Source organism: Mucor velutinosus (assembly GCF_035048745.1).
Source record: "Mucor velutinosus strain NIH1002 chromosome Unknown tig00001542, whole genome shotgun sequence".
Taxonomy (NCBI): domain Eukaryota; kingdom Fungi; phylum Mucoromycota; class Mucoromycetes; order Mucorales; family Mucoraceae; genus Mucor; species Mucor velutinosus.
The window spans coordinates 1062473-1089743 of NW_027041924.1; the positions used below are offsets into that span (position 1 = coordinate 1062473).

General features: G+C 42.3%; 8 protein-coding genes across 8 annotated transcripts; 4 read left to right on the forward strand and 4 right to left on the reverse strand.

The window, feature by feature from the left end:
• Positions 1-262: 262 nt before the first annotated feature.
• ATC70_005033 (uncharacterized protein) lies at positions 263-1922 on the reverse strand (the record flags this gene model as incomplete). The annotated part of the gene is made up of 3 exons (XM_064824332.1): positions 263-360; positions 426-737; positions 797-1922. The coding sequence occupies 3 exons, from the start codon at positions 1920-1922 to the stop codon at positions 263-265; spliced, it is 1536 nt and encodes a 511-aa protein (XP_064677268.1).
• An 88-nt stretch (positions 1923-2010) lies between these two features.
• On the reverse strand, positions 2011-3728 carry ATC70_005034 (uncharacterized protein; the record flags this gene model as incomplete). The annotated part of the gene is made up of 3 exons (XM_064824333.1): positions 2011-2943; positions 3009-3494; positions 3555-3728. 3 exons carry the CDS (start codon positions 3726-3728, stop codon positions 2011-2013), a joined length of 1593 nt encoding a protein of 530 aa, XP_064677269.1.
• A 5360-nt stretch (positions 3729-9088) lies between these two features.
• ndk1_2 (nucleoside diphosphate kinase Ndk1) lies at positions 9089-10841 on the forward strand (the record flags this gene model as incomplete). The annotated part of the gene is made up of 4 exons (XM_064824334.1): positions 9089-9367; positions 9418-9645; positions 9720-9805; positions 9860-10841. 4 exons carry the CDS (start codon positions 9089-9091, stop codon positions 10839-10841), a joined length of 1575 nt encoding a protein of 524 aa, XP_064677270.1.
• A 672-nt stretch (positions 10842-11513) lies between these two features.
• ATC70_005036 (TPT domain-containing protein) lies at positions 11514-13212 on the forward strand (the record flags this gene model as incomplete). Its single annotated transcript, XM_064824335.1, has 2 exons — positions 11514-11564; positions 11626-13212. 2 exons carry the CDS (start codon positions 11514-11516, stop codon positions 13210-13212), a joined length of 1638 nt encoding a protein of 545 aa, XP_064677271.1.
• Positions 13213-13338: 126 nt separating this feature from the next.
• Positions 13339-17888, forward strand: ATC70_005037 (uncharacterized protein; the record flags this gene model as incomplete). Its single annotated transcript, XM_064824336.1, has 10 exons — positions 13339-13532; positions 13596-13965; positions 14029-15789; positions 15848-15988; positions 16054-16346; positions 16402-16453; positions 16511-16972; positions 17026-17150; positions 17238-17412; positions 17475-17888. The coding sequence occupies 10 exons, from the start codon at positions 13339-13341 to the stop codon at positions 17886-17888; spliced, it is 3987 nt and encodes a 1328-aa protein (XP_064677272.1).
• Positions 17889-18811: 923 nt separating this feature from the next.
• Positions 18812-20386, forward strand: ATC70_005038 (uncharacterized protein; the record flags this gene model as incomplete). The annotated part of the gene is made up of 1 exon (XM_064824337.1): positions 18812-20386. The coding sequence occupies one exon, from the start codon at positions 18812-18814 to the stop codon at positions 20384-20386; it is 1575 nt and encodes a 524-aa protein (XP_064677273.1).
• Positions 20387-21872: 1486 nt separating this feature from the next.
• ATC70_005039 (uncharacterized protein) lies at positions 21873-25273 on the reverse strand (the record flags this gene model as incomplete). Its single annotated transcript, XM_064824338.1, has 6 exons — positions 21873-22034; positions 22096-22317; positions 22372-24115; positions 24171-24794; positions 24850-24959; positions 25010-25273. The coding sequence occupies 6 exons, from the start codon at positions 25271-25273 to the stop codon at positions 21873-21875; spliced, it is 3126 nt and encodes a 1041-aa protein (XP_064677274.1).
• Positions 25274-25549: 276 nt separating this feature from the next.
• PRP43 (DEAH-box ATP-dependent RNA helicase prp43) lies at positions 25550-27129 on the reverse strand (the record flags this gene model as incomplete). Its single annotated transcript, XM_064824339.1, has 8 exons — positions 25550-25812; positions 25867-26214; positions 26287-26384; positions 26441-26512; positions 26568-26715; positions 26774-26857; positions 26916-26935; positions 27011-27129. 8 exons carry the CDS (start codon positions 27127-27129, stop codon positions 25550-25552), a joined length of 1152 nt encoding a protein of 383 aa, XP_064677275.1.
• Between the last annotated feature and the right edge of the window lie 142 nt (positions 27130-27271).

The window sequence follows — 27271 nt, forward strand, 5'->3', positions numbered from 1 at the left end:
TGATGATGATCTTTTGGCTCAATTCGTACATTGCAGTGACATTCTCAGACGAGTCATTCGAGGTTCGTTGCATTATATTCTCAGGAATAGTGCCTCGAGTAGAAGATAAGAGAGAGGCTCAAGTCTACTGCATACTTGGAGGATAGTTTATTGTACATATGATAGTGGTAATACATAAGGTAAATATATAGATATGATAGATGTTGTATTAAATGAATGTGGTATATATGATGTGGAAAATGAGAGGAGAGAGACCTTTGGCTCAAAGAAGCGCAACTTCAGATTGTTTAACAAATATACCTCTATTAGTTAAAGTGCTGAAATAACGCTTACCATCAATAGAGCCATCATTGGAACCAACTTTTATAGGAGAAACAATATTAGTAACACAATATAATGCATTGCAATGTGTGTGATAAACTCACCACTTCTGTCCAACTCGACACCCAAGAAATGACCAGGTCTGTTTTCCACTTTTCCCACATATAGGATGGTACCCATAGTCAAAACTGGTTTATTCAGTAGCTGTACACGCTGGCCCACCTTGAAATGGAGTGCGGCTTGTCCAAAGACCATGGTACATAGTCGTGAGCGAAATTTCATATTCCAGGAAGCGCCCTTTCTTTGTTTAGATGACACAGGCGGTGATTGTGGAGGTGGCAGCGGTGTTTTCGTAGTAGTGTAATTACCAGGTTTATGATTCTGTACTAATAGAGTATTCGCTGGTACAACCAAGTCTAAAGTGAAATTTGTTTGTATACAGAGGCATGTCTTATGATTTGATTTGTATATCTACCTTGTGCGAGCTGTTCTATCACATTCTTGTCAATTGTATCCAGTTGCTTTATTTGAGCCAAGTGTTTGGCAATGTATCTTATTGTTTTTGATTTTGCTGATTGCAGTATATCCTTGACAAGCGGTGTACGCTGAACGGTGTCTCTGCACATGAGCGATTTGACAATACCCTTGTACAAGGAGCATGCGTTCATGTCGTTCATTTCCTCCAGGATGCAAGACATCAAGTAGTCCAGGAATTCGAAAGAATAGGTGATGCCATCAACGCACGACAGCAGTTTGGGATACTTTGTGCAATAAAAGTCAAAGTGATCTGCCAGCAATGTTGATCCCATTTTTTGTATCTTCTCTAGTGTACATCTTACATCGGCGTTTTTGGCTGATACCCGATCCTTGGCTAAGAAGCAACCATGTAGTGTTTCAATGGCATTATTCCTGTTGACATGATTCAATAACCTTGATTCCAAGTAGTCATGCAGAGACTCTGTTTCGGTAAACAAAGCAGCCATCGAGTCGCTGGACCAGTAGCTAGGGAGTGTCTTTTCTGGATCTTGATCTAGCAATCGCAAGATGGCATGTGTGATTTGGTTCAGATAAGGGTCGTTTTGTTGATGTGAGCCGGTAAAGGAGAGTAGCTGGGGGACCAATTCGGTACAACTGTTACAGTAACATACTAGACCATGTGTCAATTGGATAATATGATCTTTGATGGCGGAGCAAAGGCCTTCTATTCCAAGATAATCTGCTGCCAGGTAGACTGATTCGAGCTGCTCCAACTTCTCCATATTCCGATCACCCGATTCTTTTATTGATTTTGTGTACATGTAGTAAAGTACGTCATCCAGCACTGTCGATGTAAATATGCCTCTTGGCAAGAAAACAATGGACGCTTCAGCTTCCTGAAATTGGCTGTTGAAGACTGCATCAAAGTAATGGGATGTTGATTTAAGCACATCTTTGTGACATACCCAATGAGTCTTTTCAGGCACGTTTGAGCTACAGCTGCTGCTGCTATTCAAACTATCACTTGTCCCTGAATCGGAATTGCTGTATAGATGCTTCTCAGCGGGTGCTAGTGCTAATATAACATTGTGATTTGACCCTTGACCAAAGGATTGTTGGCGCATTCTGCTTGGAAGGGGGAAAAAGTGAAAGAAAGGAAAAAAAAAAAAAAAAAAAAGCGAAATCGGATGTTTACACAACTTTATTTTGGATTTAACGGTGACTCTTCTTTCCTCTTGAATACAAATACCATGCGATACTAGCCACCGCAATAACAGATCCTAACGCCACAATGGCACCCACAATATCTCCTCTTTGCTTGGTCTTGTTTGTACGCTTGACTCTTCTCTTTCTCTTCTTTTTCTTGTCACTGGTAACCGTCTTCTTTTCTTGCTCCTCTTGTTCCTCTTGTTGCTCTTTGGTCAAATCCCAGTCAATGATGCGGACGCCTTCAGGGACGACCAGATTGCCAGTTGTGTCCAGTTTCATCGCTCTGCCAAACCATTTGCCTGCTGTCCAAATGTCTTGCTCGATGCCCATACCATTTGCATACAAAATGCCAATGTTGAAACATGCTTGAGCATGGCCCAGCATGGCAGCCTCCTTCCAATATCTGACTGCAAGATCCGGATCAACCTCGACCAATGTAGTAGAGTGCATTTGTTCGCCTTCAGGCTGTGAGCCGTATAAATAGATGAGACCTGTTTGGAAGGCTGAGCTACAGAAATAACGCTCATCGCGAGTATGGGGTGCATGGTTGCGCAATTTGCTCTTGGGGATATGTTCCAGATCCAGCAGGGAAAAGTCGATATCAATACGAGGTGCTGTGATGGTCATGCAACGGTTGTAATAGTACAATGCGCTTTGGTAGTCTTTCTCCACATCTGCCTCGGGCAGTCCACTTCCATAAGATGTACCCACAATATAGCATGCTAATGGATCAGGGCCATTGCTGAGCTCTCTGCCAAATGGTTGCTCCTCACAATCCGCTGCACGCTTGTACCATTCAAATGCCTTTTTGCTGTCTTTTTCGGGGATCTTCTTTGCAATGGTGGTTTCCTTGTTGGTTTCGTACAATCCTGCTGCTTTGATCATTGACAGAGTATGGCCTCTTTCGGCAGCTGATTCAAAATACTCGAGCGCTTTCTAACAAATGCCAGCAACAACATCAACACCACACGGTACATCTCATCCAACATACATTAACTTACCACAAGATCGCCCATGCGCACTTCAAACCATTGACCCAATAAATAAGATGAAGTGACATCCATTGTGTTTGTCTTTTGATGTGGTCCCGCAATGGGAACAGCCCACTCGGCAATATCGTCTTCTTTCTCCAGATGAATGGTCAGAATTCTATATTTGGGTTTCTTGAGATGAGGTGGGGTAGCGATCGAAGGTGGGGTATGAAGTAACGTAGGTGAATTAGGCTGTGAGATGCTGTCTTCGGACATGGTAGGTGAGTTGTTGGACTGTGCAGCAGCGAGCAGATCTGACATTTCCGACATGCCAGTATCAGCGGCTGATGGCAGGATCATGGAGGAGTTGGGCGAGTGGTTGGGTGATGACATGAATGCATAAGATGATGCAACTGAGAGACTAGGAGAGGCTGTAAGCGATGAAAAGGGTGACATACTGTTCTTTTCGAGCTGCCATAATGATTCGAAATGATTGATAGGTTGGAACAATTTAGCCTACAAAATAGTGCAAGTGTTTAATGACGGATTATTTATATTAAATGTTGATCGGTTTACCTGGATGACAGGTTCCTCTCCTTTAATGCCTGCTTTCAGATATTGTCTTTCAATGGTAATATCCAAATCCTTTGCTTTCGCTGTTTCAGGAACCAAGAAGGAGATGGTTACTTGATCATTGCTTTGGCTCCAAACATAGGTGTTGGTTTGAAGCTGTTCGTCGTTATCTGCCATCTTTGTTACCCCGGTTTTTTCGTAGTTTTTGAGATACTAATGGAGAAGAATAGAAAAAAAGAAGAATGTAACCAACTGGGGCAAGATGATATCATGTTTAAAAGTCTTAAAATTGTGACTGCAGGGATGTGTATGCCCAGGTTCAAAACATAATGCGAGACATGCTCCAGAGAATGAACTCATAGGGAGGTGAAGTAAATGCCTAGTAGCTTGCCCGCTTTGACATGCCGACTAGTTAGTTATTGCGATAGCAACTCCAAAATTTGACAGGTGGTTCCGTATTTGCTATTTCGGAAATCATGTTGGCAATCCCAATGCAGATGCTCATTTGGACATTGATTACCGTTTATGCTTTCAAGCCCGCCTCATTTGGAAGAGTGGTATAATCAATGTGATGTCCATGACTGCAGCAGATCGTATTCTGGTTGATTTGTCAAGGGATCGTTGCCGTGTTTACTGCTAAAATGCGCATTTGATGCGCCATCTGAAATAGTAATGTGGTTATAATAGTGAGATTGGCATGTAAAGCTATGCCTGGAGATGTAACCTTTTGCAGGTTTAAGGTATATGCTAAAAGAGATGAATCATACTTTGCGACGCATGCGGTGCCAGTTGTCGACTTCATAACGGTATGTAATTTTATAGTTTGCGATGATTTTTGAGGGATTTATTTTGAAATTATTTGTGGTTTGTCGTCAGGCCAAAGTCATACACTGGCACTGGTTTTCTGGGGCTGATCTGGCAGTGGTGTTGCAATTGCTACCGGCCTATCTAGTGATGGGCAGCTAAATCTATAGCAAAAATGAGCACGAGAATTGGCATATCAAATTACAGAAAGTATAAACACCCTTGAAAGGAGCATGCCATTTGGAACAACATTGCAACAGAACGTTGACACTTTGCCGCAAAATTGCCGACGAAACAGACGCCCAAAGTTTTTAAGTAGTCTACAGATCTGATTCAGGAACATGATGCCAAACTGTTTTTCTTGGAGTATCGAGAGTAAATTTGCAACAAGACTGATTATTCAAGAAGTATCGTTTTTTTTTCATATAACGCTTTTCAACATTGCATCCATTGAGCAACTACTTGTAATAACTTGCAATTATCAGTTTCTCATCAGTCATCAGCAATAACCCATCCAAGCTAAATTCTAGTTACATTGTCTGTTTTCTCACAATTTTTTGCTGTAAAAGAATGCTACTTTCAGAATTCTAGGGACAATATTTCAAAACTTGATTTTGTTGGATGGCATAAACAACAACGAAATTGGAAAACTTTGTATACATTCAGAAGTGATATGGGATAAAAAGTAGCAACCCATGAAATTGAAACATGTTGGGAATCAATCAAAAACGTTGTACCGGTATGTTTAGCAAGGCATATGGCTTTGGGAGGACCTGGTACCTAGTGTACTGCTGTAGTAGCACCTATATGAATTTCCTCATATAATGAATTTATAAAGAATATCCATTGCATAAAACTGTGCAATAGATGCTAGATTAAATGCTTCCACCTTATCATATTTTTGAATAAAGAAGAATATAAATTTAAACTATTTGGATAGCCTTTTATTACAAAAACGAAACAGTTTTAATGACAATTCAATATGAAATCAACTAGTTGTAGACCTTCGTTGTTTCAACCTCTTAGCCAATCAGATTGCTTGAAAACTCCGCTGACCTAAAAAAAATTTGCGAGGGTTTCCCTCTGTTTTGATGTGAGGCAAAAATTTAAGCGCCGCTATATAGCAATATAGCTGTTACTATCATCAAATTTCCCTCAGGTGCTAGAGCATGCCTTACTTACACCACCTAGCTTTAAATTCAGGCATTGAGACCCTCAATCATCACTAAAGTAAGTAGCGATAACCAAGTGAAGGCAGCCTATCTACCTCCTAGCCTCGGATAAAGTCTTGTTGAGCTTCAGGGATAGGCACATCCACACAACGCAAAAAAAGATATGCTTCAAAAGAAACATAATAATAATAAACGAAAGAAGAAAAGAACATATTACTATAGGAGTATAGTAGTATGTAAACAAAAAAAAGGATACTCACACGAAGTGGGTCAAAGAAAGGAATATCATAAATGCAACATCAAAGATGTTTAAAAGAGCTCGTTGTTGTTGCAACAAAAATGCATACTTGAGCATCGTGCATGGCAGTAATAGTCGGATGTAAAGCAACATAGCACAAATACGCACAATTGCAAAAGCAACAGTGGCATTATGAGTTTGCAATATAACATAATGACTAATGTTATTTCATGTGAAGCCACAGAGGAAGCACCACCAGCAAAAGAAAAAAGAAGAAAAAAGCGCAACAAGGCAAGCATCATGAATGCATTATCACGAGAAAGGAAGCAATAATATAAGCGTTCAAAGAAGTTTTATATCATTGCGACCAGAAGAAAGAAGATACTTACCACTTACCACAGCTACAGATAGACCATACGAGTATAGGCAATCACTGAAGACAGACCAGAGAACAAGCATGCACCAAACATAGTAGACCAGGAAAGACCAGATTAGCGGCAACAACACTAGCACCATAGAAAAATCAAAGAATGAACGACACCAGAGACCAAACAAAGACCAAAGAAGCAACCACCAGACATGATAAACCAAACAAGAAGACAGCAGAGATAGCAGAGAAGCAATGGCAGCAGCAGCATCCACGTCAAACAAACAAAAAGAATTATCAAAGCCTAATAAACAAATTCAATTAGTGTTAATTCTACGCCTTTCAGTGCTCGTTATCGCATGGTACCTAGCATATTCCACTTCAAAGAAGCAGTATCAAGCTCTTCCAACGGTACAAGACAGAGCTATCAAAAGCTAGAGTGTTACTATCAATCAAACAGTTTTCAAAACGACCATGGTTTGATGCTGAACGCGTTTTGCAAAAAGGGAAAAAAAACGGGTTTATGGAATAATGAGAGGGCACCCTATCCGACGTCACCGCCTGTAAATTTAGTTTCAGTATTGTACCGCAGCAGCCGTAGTTGCGGTAATTTAACTTGAAATTGTGCAGTGGGGGTATTTTCGTGTTCAAACTTGACTTGATATCACATCCTTCGAATATTTTTGCTAAATTTGACTATGAAAGCTGTCGTTGCCACACCCAACTTTCTAATACATTTCTAGAGGACTAAAGAAGCCACATCGAATGGCGCTAGTTACTTTCAGCTTTCAGACCAAAAATAATGAGCAATTTCCAAAAACATGAAAACAGGTTCTCTGTGATTATGTCAAAATTGAGCATACGCAATTCTCATAGAAAGAGTTTCCAATGTTGTATTCTGTCTTTACGATCAATTTGATCTAATATGTATCATAGAAAAAGTCCTCATTTTTGGGGTGAAAAACGCGATCATTTGATTTTCATCAATTTTCCCTTGCTAATACTCATGGAAAAACGATGATTTTCATAAATTTGTAGCGACCCAAAAAAATTGAGGTAGAGCATCAGGAAGTAAAGCGTGGCCAAGAGGAGGTGTCTGGTGCTATTCCAAGCGCTCAAAACGCTTTGTGGCATGAGTTATTCATGCTTGAAAATGACTAGATTTGAACAGAATTCGACCTAAAAATAAGGCGTACGAGGTTTAGTTCCTAAAGAAGAAGAAAATTATACTTCTGTCTGATGACCCAGACGTTCTGCACTGTACGGAACTTAGTTTCTAAGTGACAGATGCTTTTATTCTAATTCTAAGGCTCAAATCTATCTTTTTGAAATGCGCGATCGATTACCGTAAATTTAAGACTTGCGCCTTCATGCTATTATGCAAATTTGAATCTAACAACTCGCTCAGATTGTACGAGATGTCTATCAGGTTAACAGGATATTTTTCATGGCTGACCACAACATAAATGCCATATCTAGCCGTAAAACTAGACTTAATAAAGTCTATGCACAATGTTAAACCTTCATATTTAAGGGGAAATGGCTAAAACTGGAAGGCTGAGTCACTGTAAGCACAATTGGGGAAGCATATAACAAAATTTTGTATCAAAGCCGAGCGATTAGAGACTCATGATACCTACAATTTCTGTAATACAAGGTTCGACACCAGGAGATTGCAGTGAAATTGGGTTTAAATCGTTTCACGGACTTATACTATTGAAAACGTCAGCTCCAGCCAAATTGCCCAAAATCAATTGCTCAAATCTAACGTTTGCTACAGTGGCGCATATAAAATCCTTTTTGTGTGCCAGCATGAGTCATACAACGCCCTGAATTTATTTCATAGATAGACATGTTCATCACATGGACGGTTCTGTGCTGCTGGTATTAAGGGAAAACGTATTTTTGCTATGGCAAAAAAAAACTTCAATGTGGGAGCTGACAGTTCGAAATTTGAAACGAAGCATTGTAGATGGCCAAACAGGGCCTCATTTTGTAGACAAAATAGAGTGGAACAAAATGTAATTAATGGCGAGCCCAGGTTGAGTTGGGAGTGGAACAACGGATAGCGTCTAAATACTTTTCTTTTGTACATCGATTACTATATACTTTCCTCGCGTAAACATTTGGCAACCAATGTAGCGACTAAAAATCTGACCATATGTTTAACAACCCATCAAAGCAGGCATATAATCGTTGTGATATGAAGTCTGTAGCGTTAACATGGGGCTCAAAAAAGCAACCCGCTGAGATGAGCAACACAGCTTCAAACCTTCGCCAACCACAGCGAGAAAAGATATCATCAAGCGGTTTTTGCTACAACGTTTCCCAACATCTGGTTCATCGATCAATGATTCGTAATCACACGTAATTAACATGCTCTTATATGGAGCTCATTACTCAAAATCCTCTATTTCTCAGCAACATCCCATTTAATCTAAAATTCAATTGCACCATCGTTTTTTCTCGCGAAAATTTGCCATACGAACAGTTGTTTTCAGAGCTCTAGCATTAATATTAGAGACTCGATTCTAAATGATTAAAAAATCGACATTAAAAAGCGTTTTGTACATTCGAAATCTGATACTACGATAGCACCCCACAAGAATGAAATCTGCGGTACATTTATATTAAATAAAGCATATTTGATTACTGCTACTGGGAAGCTAGGATGGCCCAGTAGACAAGGCAAACGACACTGTACAGATGGCATTTTTTAGGCCAAGAGAATATGATCTTGCCCTCTAGTACGCATAGGATGAATGACCAAAACGCATTGGCGCGCATTTAAAATTGCATGATTCGTTTCTTATAGGAACGCTTATTGATGTTGATGTCATTTGAAGCAGCACAACATTTGCAATTAGCCTTCCGATAATTAAACAACCCTATAATCCACATGTAGATTGCTTTTTTCTCATTTTCTTTTTCTCTCTTCACCTATCCGCAGAGAAAAATGTCTGAATTCCACTCACTCGCCAACCTCATCAAACGACTCGAAGTTGCTACAACACGTTTAGAGGATTTGGCCATGTCTTCTTCCTCCGCTTCTGCTGTCGCTGCCAACTCGCCTTCTTCACCCAAGACTGTTGGCGCTGGTGCTGGTGCTGCTGCTGCTCCTTCATCCACATCAGAAACGCCTGCTCTCGTCGAGAAACACGATGCTGCTGTTAACCCTTCTCTCGAAAAGTATTTCAGTTTGTCTCAAGAGCTGGGTGGCCCTATTGCCGAGCAGGTAAGCAAGTAACTATCGTGATTAGAAGTGTACACTGACTCGTTGGGTAGGCTATTCTTGTAAAGCAAGCTGTTGCTGCTGAACGGGATATTCTCTATATTTCAGCCTTGGCTCAAAAGCCTGAGATGGGCTCTGCTACATTCATGAAACTTCTCGAGCCTATTCAAAAGGCTTTGGCCAGCATCATCGAGATCAAGGATGCCAATCGTCCTAGTCCTTTATTCAACAATTTGAGCACTGTTGCTGAAGGTATTCCTGCTTTGGGTTGGTTTACTTGTGTAAGTAATGAGCAGAGACGTAAGAGAGAGAGAGTGTGTGTGTGTGTGTGGTATGCTGATGGATTTTGTTGCAGGAACCTACACCTGTGCCTTTTATTCGCGATATGAAAGACGCTGCTCAATTCTACTCTAACCGTGTTGTGAAGGAATGGAAGGAAAAGTAAGACCATGTTGATCCAATTGACTGTGATATGTTATTAAGGCTATCAATTAGGGAACCCAAGCATGTTGCATGGTGCCAGTCCTTCTTGGCATTCCTCGAGGATTTAGCTGTCTATGTCAAGGAAAACTTCCCAACTGGTTTGCCTTGGAACCCCAAGGGTGATAAGCCCGATGCTTTCATTGGAAAATCGCCATCCAATGCTGGCGCATCTGCTGCTCCTGCTGCCCCTGCTGCCTCTGACGCTGCTGCTCCTCCCGCTGCTCCTCCCGCCCCTTCTGCTGGCGGTCCTCCTCCACCACCACCTCCACCACCACCCATGGTCATTGAAGACGACAACAAGCCTGCTCAACAACCCACAGGCGCAGCTGCTGTGTTTGCCGAAATCAACAAGGGCACTAGCGTTACAGCTGGTCTCCGTAAAGTTGACAAGAGTGAAATGACGCACAAGAACCCCAGTCTCCGTACAAGCTCTACTGTTGCCGCTCCCACTTCTCCCAAACGTCAAGGACCTCCTACTCCCAACAAACCTGATAAGTATACACTCAAGAAAGCTGCCAAGACATCCCTGGAAGCCAACAAATGGGTTGTGGAAAATCACGAGGGAAATCATCAAGTAGTGATTGAGGAAACCGCCATCAATCAAGCTGTTTATATCTTCAACTGCAAGAATTCAACTATTCGCATTAAGGGTAAGGTGAATGCAGTGACCATGGATTCTTGTACCAAGTGTGGCATTGCTGTTGATTCTACTGTCTCTACTGTCGATATCGTCAACTCCAAATCGTTTGCTCTTCAGGTGTTTAAGGTGGTTCCTACCATTGCTGTTGACAAGTGTGATAGTGGTGAGATCTATTTATCAAAGGAGTGTTTGGGCGTTGAAATCTTGTCTGCAAAGTCAACCGCTTTGAATGTCCTTGTACCCGAGACAGATGCTGAAGATAGTGATTTCAAGGAAGTTCCTGTTCCTGAACAATTCAAGACTACTATTGTGGACGGTAAATTGACTACTGTTACCGTTGAACATGCAGGATAAGCATCAGTTATATCAACAATAAACTATAAACACATTTGCATAGTATACCGAGCTTTTTTGCGTGTTTGGAGTGCTCTTATAGCTGAATAATTGAGAAGCTTAGATCTGACATGAAGCCATGTGCGTTTCATGGACCTCAGTGTGCTTTCTCATGACATTTGGATGTGCTGTTTTACCATCAATCAAGGCTATCTACACAGACTTGCATTGCGCTCGATTTACATCCACTCATAAGCTATGAATCCAAACTCTATGCAAATGGCATGATGGGCTACTTTGAGCTTAGGGATGTGTGCCTTTTTAAATGCCTAATTTGGTGACCCTTTTCTCTGTTTCTTTTTTTTTCTTTTTCTTATAAAAAAAAACCTTTCAAGCAGAGATAGCTTTAGAGATCTAATCGCTCAACGCACCTTCATCATGGTAATGAACAACGGCAAAGCTGCCTATACGATATTTAATCAACATGGATGGCAATAGAGCAACTGGAACACTCTTAACAATGGCTTAACGGCTTCTGTAAAAGATGCTGTCGAGTTACAGGCAAGTTTGTTTTTTTTGGGTAGTACCATGAGCGTGTCATTGACATGAATGATATAGGTGGAAAGACTATTAGAAAAATATCAGAGCACGCTTAAACTACAACACAAGGGCCAGCTTCAGTCAGCAAAGCAAATGTACGAGGAATTAGTTGCACATCATCTTGTCAAAAGAGAACCAAAGCCTGTAAGTCGATCCACTCTCACTGCCCTCCCAACAGATTGCATATTTAGCCTAATCACTGTAGAAGAAGAAATCAGCAGCAGCAGCCTCCTCAACGACTTCCAGCAACGCTAGTAGTAATAATGCTACCAACAACGATGTGGACCATGTCGAAGAATCACCACTATCCACCCTTCGATTCTTGGTGTTCAAGAATTATGCATCAATCCTAAAAGACGACTACATGACAGGGCAAGAGCAACAAAACGCAGCTATTGCAGACAAAGCGCTTTACAACTATCTCCAAGCAGTGAAGATTGATCCAACGGATTATTCGCTCTGGTATTATATCGGCTATCTTTCTCAAAAACTACACAAACTTCGATTTGCCAGACTTGCTTATGAAACTGGATTTTACATGTCTGATCAAGAACGAACATTGAAACTGCCCACTATACGTCCCAACGATGCTATTCGCATTGTGAAAGGAGGCAAATTCACAATAATGCAATGGAGATGTCTGGAGAATCTGTGTCAAGTGCTGTACGACATTGGCGACTATCGATTATGTACATTTTATTTGGATCTTGTTTTGAAAAGAAATGCGCATTGGGAAGCAGGCTTACAGCTCAAGCAGCAGCTGAATGACAGTAAGCTGCCGTCAGCAGAAATAGGTGCTTGGGGTGCTGAAGCAATGGAGACAGACTGCAAGGACAGAAATCCCATCACAATTCACCTGGAAAAATCAGATTGGATTTTGTTGATCAAATCACTCTTGGATGAACACAAACGCTTGGTTTACAAGGATGCTGCAAATAGCAACACATTGAAGACAGCGACGGGCGTGAATGCTACAGAAGCAGAGCAGCCAGAGGAGGATTTTTTTATCAGCCATGCTATAATGATCCATGTGAACGATAAAGAAGAAAAAGGCGAAGACGAGGGAAAAGAGGAGAGACAACAAGCAGTCGATAATCCATCACAGCAAGCTTCAGAAGCTGTAGCTGCGATACCAGAGCCAGCCATTATACTGGAAAAGCCGGTAGGTCAGGAACAACTGCCAAAAGAGCCAACCATCATACTTGAAAGGCCAGTCAACGATGAGAGCGATAGTACGAGTGCGATGGATGTCGATGCTATCCAAGAGCTTGTAGTGTCGGTAGAAAGACCAGATGCTTCAATGGTTGAAGAACCTTCGGTCGTGTTAGAGTCAACTGCCAATGCTGGCTCTGGAGAGCTTGTGGATCAGAATACAGCCACTGAACAGCCAGTAGCAGCAACAGCAGCATCAGCGACAAATGATCAAGTCAGGACTGATCCACAAGCGGAATCCAGTCGACCCAACGCAATCGCCATTTCTGATTTATTGTCCCAGTCTGCCAGTGTACCGATGCCGTTATTGACCCTTTTGCCCAACCCAACAGCAACAAAGCCTATTGTGATTGAATCCATACCTGATATCAGCAATGATGCTGAAATGACAGATGCTACCCATGCGATTCCATTAAAACGTAAAAGAGACGATCGCGGCGACGATGATTCAGCGTCTCAAACAGACACAACCCATGAGAATGTTGGCGGCCGTGATGAAAATGATGGGGAGGATGGGGAAAACGAGGAAGACGAAGAGGAGGAAGATGAAGCCGAAGAAAAGAGACTATCGCTGAGGTAATGACATATCCCAAAACTGGATAAATTATCTAAATATAGCCTCCCCCCCCCCCTCTTTTTTTTTCTCAATAGAGCGTCAAAACGGCAACGCGAAAAAATTGCCAACGAAGAAACCTCACGGCTTAAAATGTTACAGGAAGAAGAGTCGTTTACTGAAAAAGTACGCAACTTTTATGACAAGCTGGATCGTGTGCCTCAATTGAAGCCTCACGTACCATGGTTCAATTCATCTGCCGAGTCCTTTTGGGAGTGGTTTGACAAGAAGATATCAGAACTGGACAGCACGTACTGCTGGGACATTGATACGGTGAATAATGCTATGTAAAGTATAGCATGTGGGTGATATTTGTAATAGCGCGCACTCACCTTTTTTTTTTTTATAAGCTTTTTTGATTCAAGTAAAACTGTTGGTGACACCAGCATTCACAATGCAAGAGCCGCTGGAAAAAGTTTACAATTGTTTACTGCATTGAGACCCTCTGTTTCAAATGGCACATACGAGACTCAGCACCGAGCATTGATCAAGCAATTTATTCTTGAGCTAAACAGCAACAACTCTGGCATTGTAGACAGCTTGTGTAAATTGATCACCACCATTGTTTCCCATGATTCACATCTCGCACAGCAGCAGCAGCAAGAGATCATGAGCACCGAGATGCTGGAACTAGTTACGGACACCATCAGTCAAGTGCAGCTAAACCTCCATCAAGACATTGCGTCTAACGCGGCACTCACACAGCAGGAGCGCGTCTTTGTAAGTATTAATATGCTAATGATACTGTGCCCATCCTGATACAGACACGTTTGACATGCATAGGTCTACTTGCGCATCAGTGAGTATTTAATCGACCGATTGATTCGAAACACGATTACTACTCTGGAGGAGATGCCTTTGACTACACCCAGCACAAACAAGAAGCGCATGTCGATTTCACTGGCAAAGCAAGCTAAATTGAGGGCACTGGACAGCTTGATTGAGCAGGCGGGATTCTGGATCAGCCTTGTAGAGCAAAGCGTCTATGTCACGTCCATGGATCTATTCTCATCTCACACCAACACAGCAACAGACGAACTTTACCATATACAGCTGCGCTACTGTGTCTTGAAGGGCAAATTGTCTCAATGCAGCAATGACATTGAGAGCGCCTATGCTTGGTACAACAAATGCAGACAACTATTGGCAGAGAACGCTACAGTTGAAATTGACATTGGCAGCATGTACGATTCGTTTATCAACACGGTGAGCATTGACAAGAAACTAGAGCTACTGCAGGTGGGCAAGTTGTTTGTCACTGCCAAGCAAAAGATGGCCAACAATGACTACAATGGTGTTATTCAGGATTTACAAGGCATTGTGGAGCCTCAATTATCCAGCAAACAGAACCCTGTTGATTCAGACGAAAGCATACAAATGACCTCCATGTTGGCCAAGGCGTACTTCGAGAATCACCGCTATCTAGATGCCTGGAATTGCTATATGCGTATGTTTTGTTGCGCTATGAAACAATTCCTCTCTTACGGTGAAGCACAAACCATAGTAGCTGTTTCTTCTAGACCAAGCAAGAATGAAGACGTCGAATTCACAAGCATATTGGCTCGCATTAGCTGTATTCTGGATGCATTGATTCAACTAGTCGAACAGGAACAGCAGCAGGAGAAGGAGAAGGAGGGCAATGCACGTCAAGACTGGATGCCCCGTACTATCCATCAAGAACTCTTGGATACATTGTCAGTCCTATTGAAAATGGGCATTTACTATATTTACAGACACCCGGATTTCGTGCCTGTAGTCAACAACTTTAACGACCTACCACCGCATACACCATCCAAGACAAGCAGAGTCAATGGTTTCAACGACATCCTAGCCAAGTCGTGGGTGCTGCACTCTCATCTGATGCTCCACATGGTCAAGATGAACAAGGACTCCGTGCCTGAAGATACCATGGTGGTATGGGCTGAGGTATTGAAGGACTTGCACTATGAGTTGGGTGAAAGAGAAATATGCGGCTCAGGCAAGTCTATCCTTTTGCAACACATGAGAGCAGTGTTCCGTCAACTGGATGGCCCTGTCTTCAGACTGGAGTTTTACCAATGTTATGTTTGTCTGTATGGCGTCGAACATATTCCTATAAGTGGGGTGGAGGAGCATCACTCTGTGCATAGCCATCTGGACCAAAAGGCGGCTGAACCGCTCTTTACGCTCATTGCAGATGAAGCCATTGAGAAACTGCAAGGAGGCCTACTGCTCAAGAACGATCTCAAAGGCGTGGTCGAGACCGTTTCAAGATTATTTGAGGAGCTGGATACAAAGCAGCATGTCCAAGTGAGAAACAACAAGAAAATCATTGAGGACTACCTCGACAGCCCAATTGAACTGCACTCATCCTTTGACATGATGCTCAGAGCAGCGATTATACCAGCAGTTGATATTGATCCAAAAAAGACAGACATATCATCCGTGTTCTTCAAGATATTTTACATTCGTGGCAAGACAATTCGACTGCAAGTCAGGAACAGAAGCAAGAGTTCAAACGACAGAAGCATGGCTGACTTGGAGGAGGCTGTGGAGGAGCTGACTGTAAGTTGGACGCTGCTGCTTTTATAGGACCAAACGAGCTTACAAAACCTATGTATAGTCGCACGTTATTTTGAATCCAAATGATGCTGACGGTTGGTGCGAGCTTGGCTTTACCTACCAACTGCTCGCTACAGAAGAGCTAAACTGGAGTGCAAGCAACATTCTTGACCACAAAGACCAGATCACAGAGTACCAAAAGGTAAGCTGACGCATGCGCGCTGTGTTTGTGTCCCCCCCCCCCATTGCTTACACTGTAGAAAACAGAAATCATTTCATGCATTTGCACGGGGTCTTTACTTACGTGGCTTGCCCTTGACGGATGCAGCAAAGAACGAGCTGTTCTTTGGATTTGGTTGTCTGGTTTATTCTATCGCATCGCGTCCTATGAACATGGAAGCATTTAAGGCGACTCGCAGCAAAAAGAAGACACTGGGTCCTGATGGCCAGCTAGTCAATGCACAGACGAAAACGCCCTCCTTGCACTCTGCCTACAAGCTTGCCATGCGACTCTTTGGCCATGCAATCAAGTACAAGACAGCGGATAAATACGAGTGGAGGTCAGTGGATGCAATGACGCAGTGTTGGTTTGTTTAACCGTTGTTACAATAATAGCTCTTATTACATGGTTGGCAAATGTTGTGCTAAACTTGACAGACCACCCACGGTAAAAATAGCTCCTATGAATTGCCTATTATATACATCTACTAACAATCCATCATAGGAGGTACTTGATTGGTACCTGCAGGCTATTCGCAGAACAAAACTCAAGAACGGAAGACATGAACATGTACTGGAACCTATTTATAACTTTTGCTCTGCTCTGGTTAAATTCTTGTACCAAGGAAAGATCGATGCTAATACTGTACTCGAATTTTTGAACAAGGAACAGTTACTGCAACAGGCGTCATCGTTGAAGCAACAACAACAACAAGGAGAGAAGGATCCAGATGTGGTTTTTATGGGCAGCAGTGCTGATAATATGGCTGTAGTGCCGCCTCAGGAACAGCAACAACAGCGACCCGCACCCAGCACCTCCGCAACAGATAGGGTTTTGAATGAACTGGCCATATTCTCAGGATACCTACCCGTCGATACGGCCAATGCCTACAATTCCATCTTTAAACGTCTTGTTGAAATCAGAGCAGCGGACAGCAAAGGACTGCATCATCGTGTTATTTATAGAGTAAGTCAAGCACAAAACGAGGTTGGATGAGATGGCTAACATGTGTTTATTAGATGGCTTGGATGTACTATCATGTGTACCATCAGACTGAGGAGGCCAAATCCACTTTGCTGCAGCTGTTCTCGCTCAAGGGAAATAGCAAGCACCATGCCAACATCTGGAAGCACGGGTTTGAATTGTAGGTTTCTATGTCGAGCCTTGTGAGGCACTTTGTTTCATCACGAGACACATTCATGCACACGTGTACTGATACACCTCTTTGTAGGCCTGCAAAGCATTATGTGTTTGTAAAGAAATACACGTTATTTCTGATTGAACTGGCAAGAGAATCGAATGATGCTCAGACATTGAAAAACTTGTACCGCAAACTCAAAAAGGCCAAGCAAGTGCTTATGAATGAAAAGCAGGTCTTTCGCAGCGCCTATCGTGCCTTCTTGGAGGTAAAGTTTTCCTTTTGGTCGAATGACTGCAGGATTAGTAATGGATCCGTATCCCAAAATAGATTATCAAGGTTCATCTGATCAGTCTCCACCACTCAGAGAGTATTTTGGAAAGAATCAGGCATTCTCGCCTAGACAAGCTTAACTTTGAGGCAATCTGCAGCACTTGTGTGAGATCCCTCAGTGAAGATAAATCATTAACCGATCCCGAGCTGTATGCATTGATACAGGATTTGGCTGAATTGAGACGATTAACGCAAGGCTTTATATCAGTAACGGATTCCGATAGTGATGGCCTGGATGATGCGATACAAATGTGCTTTGCAGTGGTAGCATTTAGTGGAGAACACACGCAAGAGAGGCTTTCAGAGGGTAGCAACGAGGATGAAAACAACGGCAAGATACTGCTCGAAACACTCTCCACACAGGCAAAGATACTAATGCAAAACACAACCACCACTTCCAAGGTAGCTTAGACATCAGGGAGCTGAAAAGGAAAAATAGAAATAAAAACCTTAATTGACCCTTGGATATCACTTACGCATCCTTGGCATTGATTTGATCAGCAAGATGGAACCTTTTCCTGATCGGCCAGTCCATTCCCCAAGTATGGTAACTGAAAAGTAGAGGTTTCATGAGTGAATAATGACAACATTATGGCACTCAACAAGAATCCAGTAACATGGATTCAATTGGGATCCATCCCGAGCCTCACAGTATTTATAGTTGATTTTGATATCTATTTGGGCATGTCTAAATTGCAGACATATACGCATCACTTTTTAGTGTTAGGCATGGATGGTGCCATTGTACATTTGATTTGTTTGGCGTACATGGCACACAATGATCCCACCTACACTGATCTGTTGACTTGGATAGGCCAAGTTTTATAGCGCTTAAAAGATGGTACAATGTCAAATGTTGCTTATTAGACACTCTTCAGGGATATGTCTAATTTTGAGTTTACTCAACGATTTTGATTTTTTGGGTCAAATCCACCTAAACCAGGGGGGGGGAGAGGGCAATACATAATACAGATACCTGCATACATAATACACACATCCAGATGTTATGACAGTTACACCAAACAGCAGACGCTTGGACCATGTATGACAGTTACAAGACGCATCATGTTGTAATCCCGCATTTTCTATTCGTCGCACAGAGACAGGCCATGTTTTGCTTCTATTTAAACACTCCTTTTTTCTATTTTACATCCGTACCAAAAAAAAAACATATCAGGTTCTATTTTTGGATCGGAGCACAGCCTGTGGTTTGATAGTTTGCTTGTCAAAAACAAATTTCCCTATATAAATCGTGCCCAATGTTGGTCCATGTTTCCCTTTTTTTTTTCTTCTTCTTCTTCTTGTGTACCTTATTCAAATCATCTATTCCAGAAATGAAATTCACTCTCTTTACGCTTGCAACTTGCATGCTTATTTCGGCTCAAGCTGCTTCAGTGACATTCAATGTGGTATCTCCCAATGCTAAACAGGTCCAGGTCAAGGTCAATGGTGTGACGACGACACTCAAAGCGCCTATTCCCAATGTCCCCTTCTTCAATGGCACCGTCAATGTTGGCTCTGCGTCTACCTACTCGTATGTCTCGGATAGCAAGGTGGAAAGCTTTGATCGTAATCTACCAAAGAATCGCAGCTCGACATTCAATGATTTCTATGCCCGTCCTATCACTGTTGCAGATATCCCTGTTCTCCCTCGTCCCTTGGATAACGGCAAGGAGTGGACTCGTGCATATCAAGATCCAGATCTTTTTGATACCAACTATATTCCCAGCATCTTTGTTACAGGCGACAGTCAAGATATGAACACACTGATCAAAGATACACCCAAGGATCGGTACACTGTAGATCTTGCTATTGTGGCCAGAGACTATGTTCAGACCTTTACCAATGTTTCACTCAGTATCTCTGGCGCTGGCAAGAAGAACAATCCCGCCAAACAATCTTGGAGATGGACTCTTTCACCAGGTGATTACATCAATGAACGTAACAATTTCAAGATTCGCCATATGGAAGAGGATCCCACTCAAATGCGTGAAAAGCTGTATGCGGATTGTCTTCGCGCTATGGGTACTTATGCCAATCAAGCGAATATGGTGCGTTACTTTATCAATGGCCGTGGGTTTGGTACATTCAACATGCTGGACGACGTCAAGGATTACTCCTACATTCGCTCTGTCTTTTACAATGGCAACCCTCCCAAGCAAATGGGTCCTTTGTTTGATGGTTCTACTGGTGCTGGTTTCCAATACATTGAAGACCCCTATGGTTACGGAAGCTTCAAGCCCACTGTCGGTTCTCCTGAAGGATCAGAAGCTATTTATCCATTGGCCAAGGCTTTCCATCAACTCGATGTCAAGAACGACGATGATATCAAGGACTTTGAAGAGATGTTTGATGTGGATCAATTCCTGCGTTTCATGGTGATGGAGTATCTGGGTGGTAGTTGGGATGGTTATTGGGCAATGCAAACCAATGACGGTGCTTACAAGGACTATGCAAACAACAACACATGGTATTATCTCGGTCAAGACTACGACGGTACCTTTGGTGTCAACTTGCCCGTAGATCCTCTCAACTGGACGTATCAAAAGTACATTGCCAACTACACGGGTGCTGTCTTGATCAATGGTTTTTTGCAAAATCAAAAGCTGGCCGATACATTTGAAGGTTATATTCAAGATACCGTCAAGCAACTGTTCAACAATGATACCCTTGGTAAACATATTATGGCTTACCGTGAATTTATTGCTCCTGATATCAAGTGGGATCGTTCCATCAAGCAATTGTCACCTGGCATCAACTATGGCTGGAATTATGACCAATCTTATGACAATCTGTTTGAGGGAGTTGATGCGCCTAATCACAATGGCGGTGGTGCTGAATATGGCCTTACTGAATGGATTGCAAAGAAGTCCAAAGTAGTTGCTAAGACTTTCAAGTTTTCTTTGTAATTATGTGTAGTATCTACTGATACTCTTTTGATTTTTTATATATCGTAATATCCTCTTTATTCCCCTTTACTTTCCTTAACTTAAACGTAGACCACCATGGTATAAATGTAATAAAATTATAACTGAATAATTAATACAAAGTATCACTGTTTGATTTATAAAAGAAGCATGGTTTATGCAAATAATGAGTTGTGCTATTTTAGCCATGGAAAGTTTCGATCTCATTATCAAATCATCTATATCATATCTATCAGACCCTTCCATGCATGATATGCACATATTAAGTGTTAATCTTGTGATGATAGAGTTATCCTTACATGTATGTTTGCTTTGCAGTCATGATGCTGCTTAACTTGCAGCAATCCATGGCTTCAGCGATCATCCACAGAGATAGCTAACTTGGTTGGCCTGCGCTTTCCACACTGCTTAATTCTGTCATTTTCAACATCAATTCCAGTCCTGAAAAGATCTTCTAGAGGAAAAAAAGAAGCGCATCGCAATTTCTTTCCAATATTATCCACCAACACCTCTTATCAGTCAGTTCTGGTAAATCCTTACAGACTTAACCGAGGTGATAGGCCACGGAAAGCGGTATATCTCCAAGAGAACAGAGAATTGGTGAGTCCAACCGCTTCTTAAACATGCAGCGCCATTCACTTGGATGCGCCATATGTCGAAAAGTAATCAAAACTTGATATGCTGACGAGGAACGATCTGGCAATTGATTTCACCAATGCAACCACAAAGCCAATGCTGTCTCCATGAAAAGGGTTACAACACACATTACAGTACGCAACTCAGGGAATCAAAAATATCGCGGTCCCTCGGATGATGACTCCAGCCTGTTTGGGGGGGGGGGCTCGTTTCCAATCGAAGCGTCATAACGTGCTGTGTAGGTACCCAATGTTATAGTGGTGATTTGAGTCACTAAAAGTCGTATTTTTCAAGCTACCATAAGGAATGGTGGCGACAGGAGAATCTGGCATGCGAAATACACTTTGTAGGTGTGGTTGTATCTCTACATTAGGCAGCAGGGAGATCCCCAAGATTGCGTTGACAAAGAGGCATGCTGCGACTTTGAAAGGTTGCTATATGCATTGGATGCAATCTGTGGTTGGTGCCTCGAGAAATCAACATTGGTTCATATCTTGATCTTAAACAACTGCCTTGGGAGATTGCTTCGCTAATTCCTTGGGAGACTGGCCACTGTTCTTAAAACCCGATATCGAGAACGTAGTTATTGATAAACAGGAGCTACATGAACAAATATGCAAAGCTGAGGAGGCCTTTCTAGCCAGATACAACTATCCTGAATGCATCCTATATCACATTAGTAAATAAATACCCCTTTTATCAGTCTCAGTCATATAAAGTGGCTCCTGTTGGCCTTCTATCTGTTTGCTATGCATAGCTTCAAGACACACTTTAGCTAGTCATGAGGATTAGGCAAAGGCAATGTTTATTGTAGCAATGGCTCAAAATGTCGTTACTTGCTCTTTTTGCTCTTCTTTTGCTTTTTACGCCAGTTGTCGACAATGCTTTGCACTCTTTTACTAGAATGTCTGTTGCCTTGACCAGCAGCACCGCCTGAAGAAACGGTTCCTGTCACTCCAAAAAAGGATCCAATGGTTGTTTGCTCCCCCGTGGACTAAAAAACACACGATTAGTCGTGGTGCAAAGGGTACAGCATGTGTGTATGGAAGACTTACTTTGCGACTATTCATTTCACGCAACACGGGTAACAGCACTTGATCTGCCTTGTCTTCTGACCATCCAAAAGCTTCTGTCAAAAATATACGAAGGGAGTCTAATTGAGGTTGTCCCCACTCAAACTTTTGAGCAGAGTCGTCCACAGTTGGATGATAATAGGCTGCGATCACCAAGGGGTTTGGGAAATCGTCTGGTATATCCAATGCATCATGTCTCTTTCTCTATTCAATAGGTTAGTCAAGCAGGGCAATAAGTCAAGATTTACTGCTACTTACAAATTTTCTCTGGAAAGGTGTCTCGTCTACGCCCTTGTTATACCACTCCTTGAATCTCTTCAAAGGCGCCTCCAGTGGTTCTTCCTCTTCCTCTTGGCCATCATCTTCACCTTCTTTTGTTCCCGAGAATTCAGACAAGATCTCCATAGCAGCGACTGGGCCCACGCCAGGAATGCCTTCTGTATAATCACTTCCAAGTAAAAAGGCCAGCTGGATCAGTTTCTTTCTTGTGAGCAGCATCTCTCTTTCAACATCCTGTGCTAGGTAACACTCCACATAACGCTGCTGATTAAACATGTTCTTGTACACACGAGAGGCACCAAACAAAAACACATCAGAGTCATCTGTCACCGTGCCATCTACAAGCTTCAAAGCCTCTAATGTTGCGCACTGAGCTTCAGCTTCCATAGGCGATACCAAATACGGGATACCAAAAAGTTTGAGTAGCTCCTGGATGTCTCGCACCATCTGATCTGTAATGTCATCTGAATTGCCCAATTCTTTTCGCTGCTGCTTGTTCAATTCTTTCAGGTCTTTGTACAGTTCAGTGCGAACATCCTCTAATTTCTTAGATGCAATGTCAGACACGAAACGTGCGTATTCGTCTTCTTCTCCCCGAACATCTGGAACCTCGTCCTCTGAGTTATAGCCATGATCCACTAGATTCGCACTTGCTGCTGCTTCCAAATGAGCATCTTTTCCTGCAACCGGATCATTCAATGCAGCTTCATCGTTAATAGGTTCTGCGTGTGGTATTAGCGGGGCAGCACTACTTTGACTGGGTGAGTGTTGGCTAAGAGGCTCAATGCTATCGTTTGGAGGTGACGCTATGTTGTTCACTTTTTCTACATTGTTTGTTGTGTTGTTATTATTTACAGACTCCACATGGGTATCAGGGGCAGTTGAGTACAATGATGATTGCAGTATGTCTAGATGCACATAATTTGATGCAGTGCGTGCTTCATCGTCTGTGGATGCATCGTCCTTGGTAGTTGAGGCATCTACAAATTGAATATCGTCTTCGTCGTTATCGTCCAGTATGATATTTTTGTCGGTTGTAGGATACAAAGGGGGTGAATGAATAGCAGCTTGTTGTGTAGCGCCTCGTTGCTCTCTCCATCGACACGTTGATTCTAAGAATGCCTCTTGAAACTTCAAGGCCTCCAATGTTAATTCGTCACCTTCATTTGTTTTTCCAAACTGCCTGCGAACAGATTGAAGATCTCTGTTTAGCTGATCCAAGTTTGGTTCGTCTATGGCTTTCTTCAAAATGGCCTTGTATTCGTCATTGAATGAATGTAGGTACAGAAATGCATCAGGCACCCGAGATAACCACAGCTTGTAGAAATCATCTGTACTCAATGAAAGAATGGCACCACCATCCTCTTGGTCAGCGTCTCCAACTTCCTCAAATGAGTCTTGCGGCAAGTTATCTGTGTCATAGATGCGGGATATCACCTGGTTCATTGCAGCATCGTCGTCATCATCATCAACCACGTATGCTCTCATGTCGTTCACAATGTCGCTGCTGCTGGTCGTATCGTTATTCTCAAACAAGGGTTTGTCATCTTCAAGCTTCTCAGGGAGAACGTCCTCCATTTCCTCTTCCTCTTCCTCCTCCTCCTCCTCCTCATCATCATCATCATCACTGAGTAAACCGTCAAACAACGCTGCTAATTTGGGGTTGGCTGCCATGGCTGCAGCAACTTTGTCTGTTGGCTCTTCATCTGCTGGTTTGAAATCACTAAATCGAGACATGAGACCAAAGCTGTCTATCTGCGCATCAAATCACAACAAACCTTCCATCAGGCACTTCTAATTTCGGTTCAGGTCTGGTTGTATCCGCTGTGGCAGTAGGATCTAAAATGACGGGCTCTGCAGCGCTTAATCCAGGTAACTTCCAGCCCAAACCTTGACTGATATCCTCGTTCTTATACAGCATATATTGTCTGCCTCGTTCTCCTGCTACTCGAGTAGACTCGATTTTCGTGCCGCTGGAAGCGTTGTTAGCCTGCATCAATCGCTGCGACATTTTGTTTCGATGCTTCAGTAACTTGATCTGTTGTTTCGAAAAATCCAAAGCTGTTTTTGATCCGCGGACCATCTCATCTAATCGAGCCCAAGAGGTTGATCTAGATTTCCACATCATATCTTGAATCACTTCATACTGCACTTCAGGTGGCAGGGCAAAAAAAGCCTCCGAATCAATGTCGAGTTCGTTGGGATCAAATTCATTCACAAAATCTCTGATTTCTTCATGTGTCGATAATCGTGGGTCTAGTTTGTTGGTGCGGTTTTCAATGCTGTCGACTTCAGGCAGCTCAAACTGGTCCAATTTTCGCTTCTTTGACAGCACATCCTTGGCTGCATCATAGTATATGTATTCCTGGTCTTTGGAAGTTGCATGATCTCCACCATGTAACCTGATACAATGTCCATTAGTATCCCATAACGTCTACGGTGATGGAAATGCCCTACTTTTGCTCCTCCTGGTATAAAACCCGAGATTTCACCTGTGCGCTCAAAATTTTCTTTGCAGTGACCTTAAGATTTTCTTTGACACCTTCTCTTCTCTTTCGTCTCTCTCTCTATGTGGAGTTAGATCAATTGGCGTCATTGGATCCACCTGGAAACTTACAATAGTGCTTCTTTTAAGTGTTGGTGCGCCACCATCAAACACGAACACAGGCTTTATGTCAAAGAACAGCAGTTTGCAGATACGTCGAAAGAAGCCCATCAGATGGCCATTTCGCAGAGCATTTCCTTCTTTATCGCGCATGGTTCGCATGAATTGGTGAATCCAAATGGATGCATCCACTGCAACTCGCTTTTGTCGCATGGACTCTAATTGCGTTGGTCTTGCTGCTGGGCCAACTAAAGACCAAAGACCCTGAACACCCATAATCCAAGAAGAGTATAAAAAGCGAAAGAAAGACAAGTCTCCAGTCAACTGCGTAGCAAAACGATTTTATATTTCAACTGCGGATTTATTAATGCAATTTTGGGACAACACAGCATGAAGCCATGTTTATATGATTTGAGGTGCCGCCAGTATGAAAAGGTGAATGATGAGATGCGATATTAGAAAAGCAAAACGAATAAATAAGGTGTCTTTCAAGAGAGAAAGCACTGGATCAGATCCAAAAATAAATAAAAGAAGACAAGTTGGTCAAGGTGTTTACAAGCTGTCAGAGAAACGATGGTAGAGCGACAATCCAACAGCAAAAGTGGCCATGCCAGTAGCAAATCCAACAAGCCAGTCAGCGTTGGGCAGGAAAGCGTGCTTCGTTTCACCAGTAGTGCCAAGCGCGGAATCGATGGATTCAACATCGTCGTAGTCTACAGTGGGGTGCAACTGCTTGCTGTCAGAAAGAGCCTGGATCTCATCAAACAAAGCAATGTTTAATTCGAAAGAATAGATCGCCTCAGCAACAATCAAATCTACATTCAAGTTAGGTAATGGCGATTCAAAGCATTACACACGGTTTAGTTTACCTTTGGTGTATTGGGTTACAGGCGATTCATCTAAACGTTGGCGGTAGAGGTTTTTGAATTCATTGGGGCTACGAATATGATTGAAGTTGTAAAACTCAAGACCATGATAGGAATCCCAGCTTGCGTCAGTGACATCTCTCTTGAGCACATGCTTCTTTAAACGTTTAGCCAAAATCTGACCACCACTGAGATCACCCAGGTAACGCGAATAGCTATGGGCTATCAGGAGAGCGGGGTTCTTTTCAGCGGCATCTTTCAAAGCATTGACATAAGTCTTGACAGCAGGAGTGATATTCTTGAAATCAGTCAGTTCAGCAACACGGTCTTTACCATAGTAATATTCAAGATCTAATGATATTGGCTCGTTAATAAAGTGGAGTCTTGAAATACTTGTTGTGTGTCTTGGTTTTTTTTTTTTACCTTTCATCAGAGACTTTTCACGAGTAAGCTCGTATGGGAAATAGACCAGCTTGATGAGTGGGTTATCCTTGTGTTGAGCCAACAAATCTTCCATTGTTCTACATGGAGCCATGAGTTATCTATCTCTGAATTGCGCCATACTTTAGGTTCTTACTTGTATACAAAGTACAACGAGTTGATGTATCTGCCGTACTCATCAATGCTGATGGTGCCGCTCATGAAGCGCCTAAGCATGGGCTTTATTAGCATATCCCTTACAACAAAATTCAATGTGTACATACTTTGTAAAGACACTATTTTCAGCAGCACTGTGAATAACCTTGGTGCCTTCCTTCATAGCCATAGCAAGCTGAGGATCAGAAAGAAAATCTTGACTCTTCTTTGATTTGGTTTCGGGCAAGTAATGATTCAAGTTGCTGATCTTGACCTCTATATTGAGTTGCTTTAATAACTTGAGCTTGATAGGAACGCAAATGTACATATTTACCATGTGTGATGGGATGATCAACATATGACTGAGTCATCATATCCTTAATGTCGTCCTTGGCCTTTGATGCAAAGGGGCAGCCACCTAAAAAGTCGACGTTGGGTATCTAAACTACAATTTTCTGGTTCAAATTCATCAGTACCTTCATTTCTGGTAGTGGGACTGATGAGCGATACAAAAAAGTGAAGTTTTAGTGAGTATTGGATGTCAGAAAGATCTTGGAATTGATGAAATTACCGATTTTCGACTGCGGAAGCCAAGCTAGTATGCTGGGGCTCTTGATCTACAAGAGTAAGAGGACAGGCATCTTGGGTCTTGTTGACAGAGGAAGCAGGGCAGGTAGTAGGAGCACTCATGATGGATAAACAAATAGATATGCAAGAGATGGGAAACAACTTTTTATCAGATCTTTTTCCCTAGGCTCTATTTATAAACAAACTCTTTCGTGACAGTGAATCTGATAAACTCGCATATCATCATTAGACCCCCCTGTGGTAT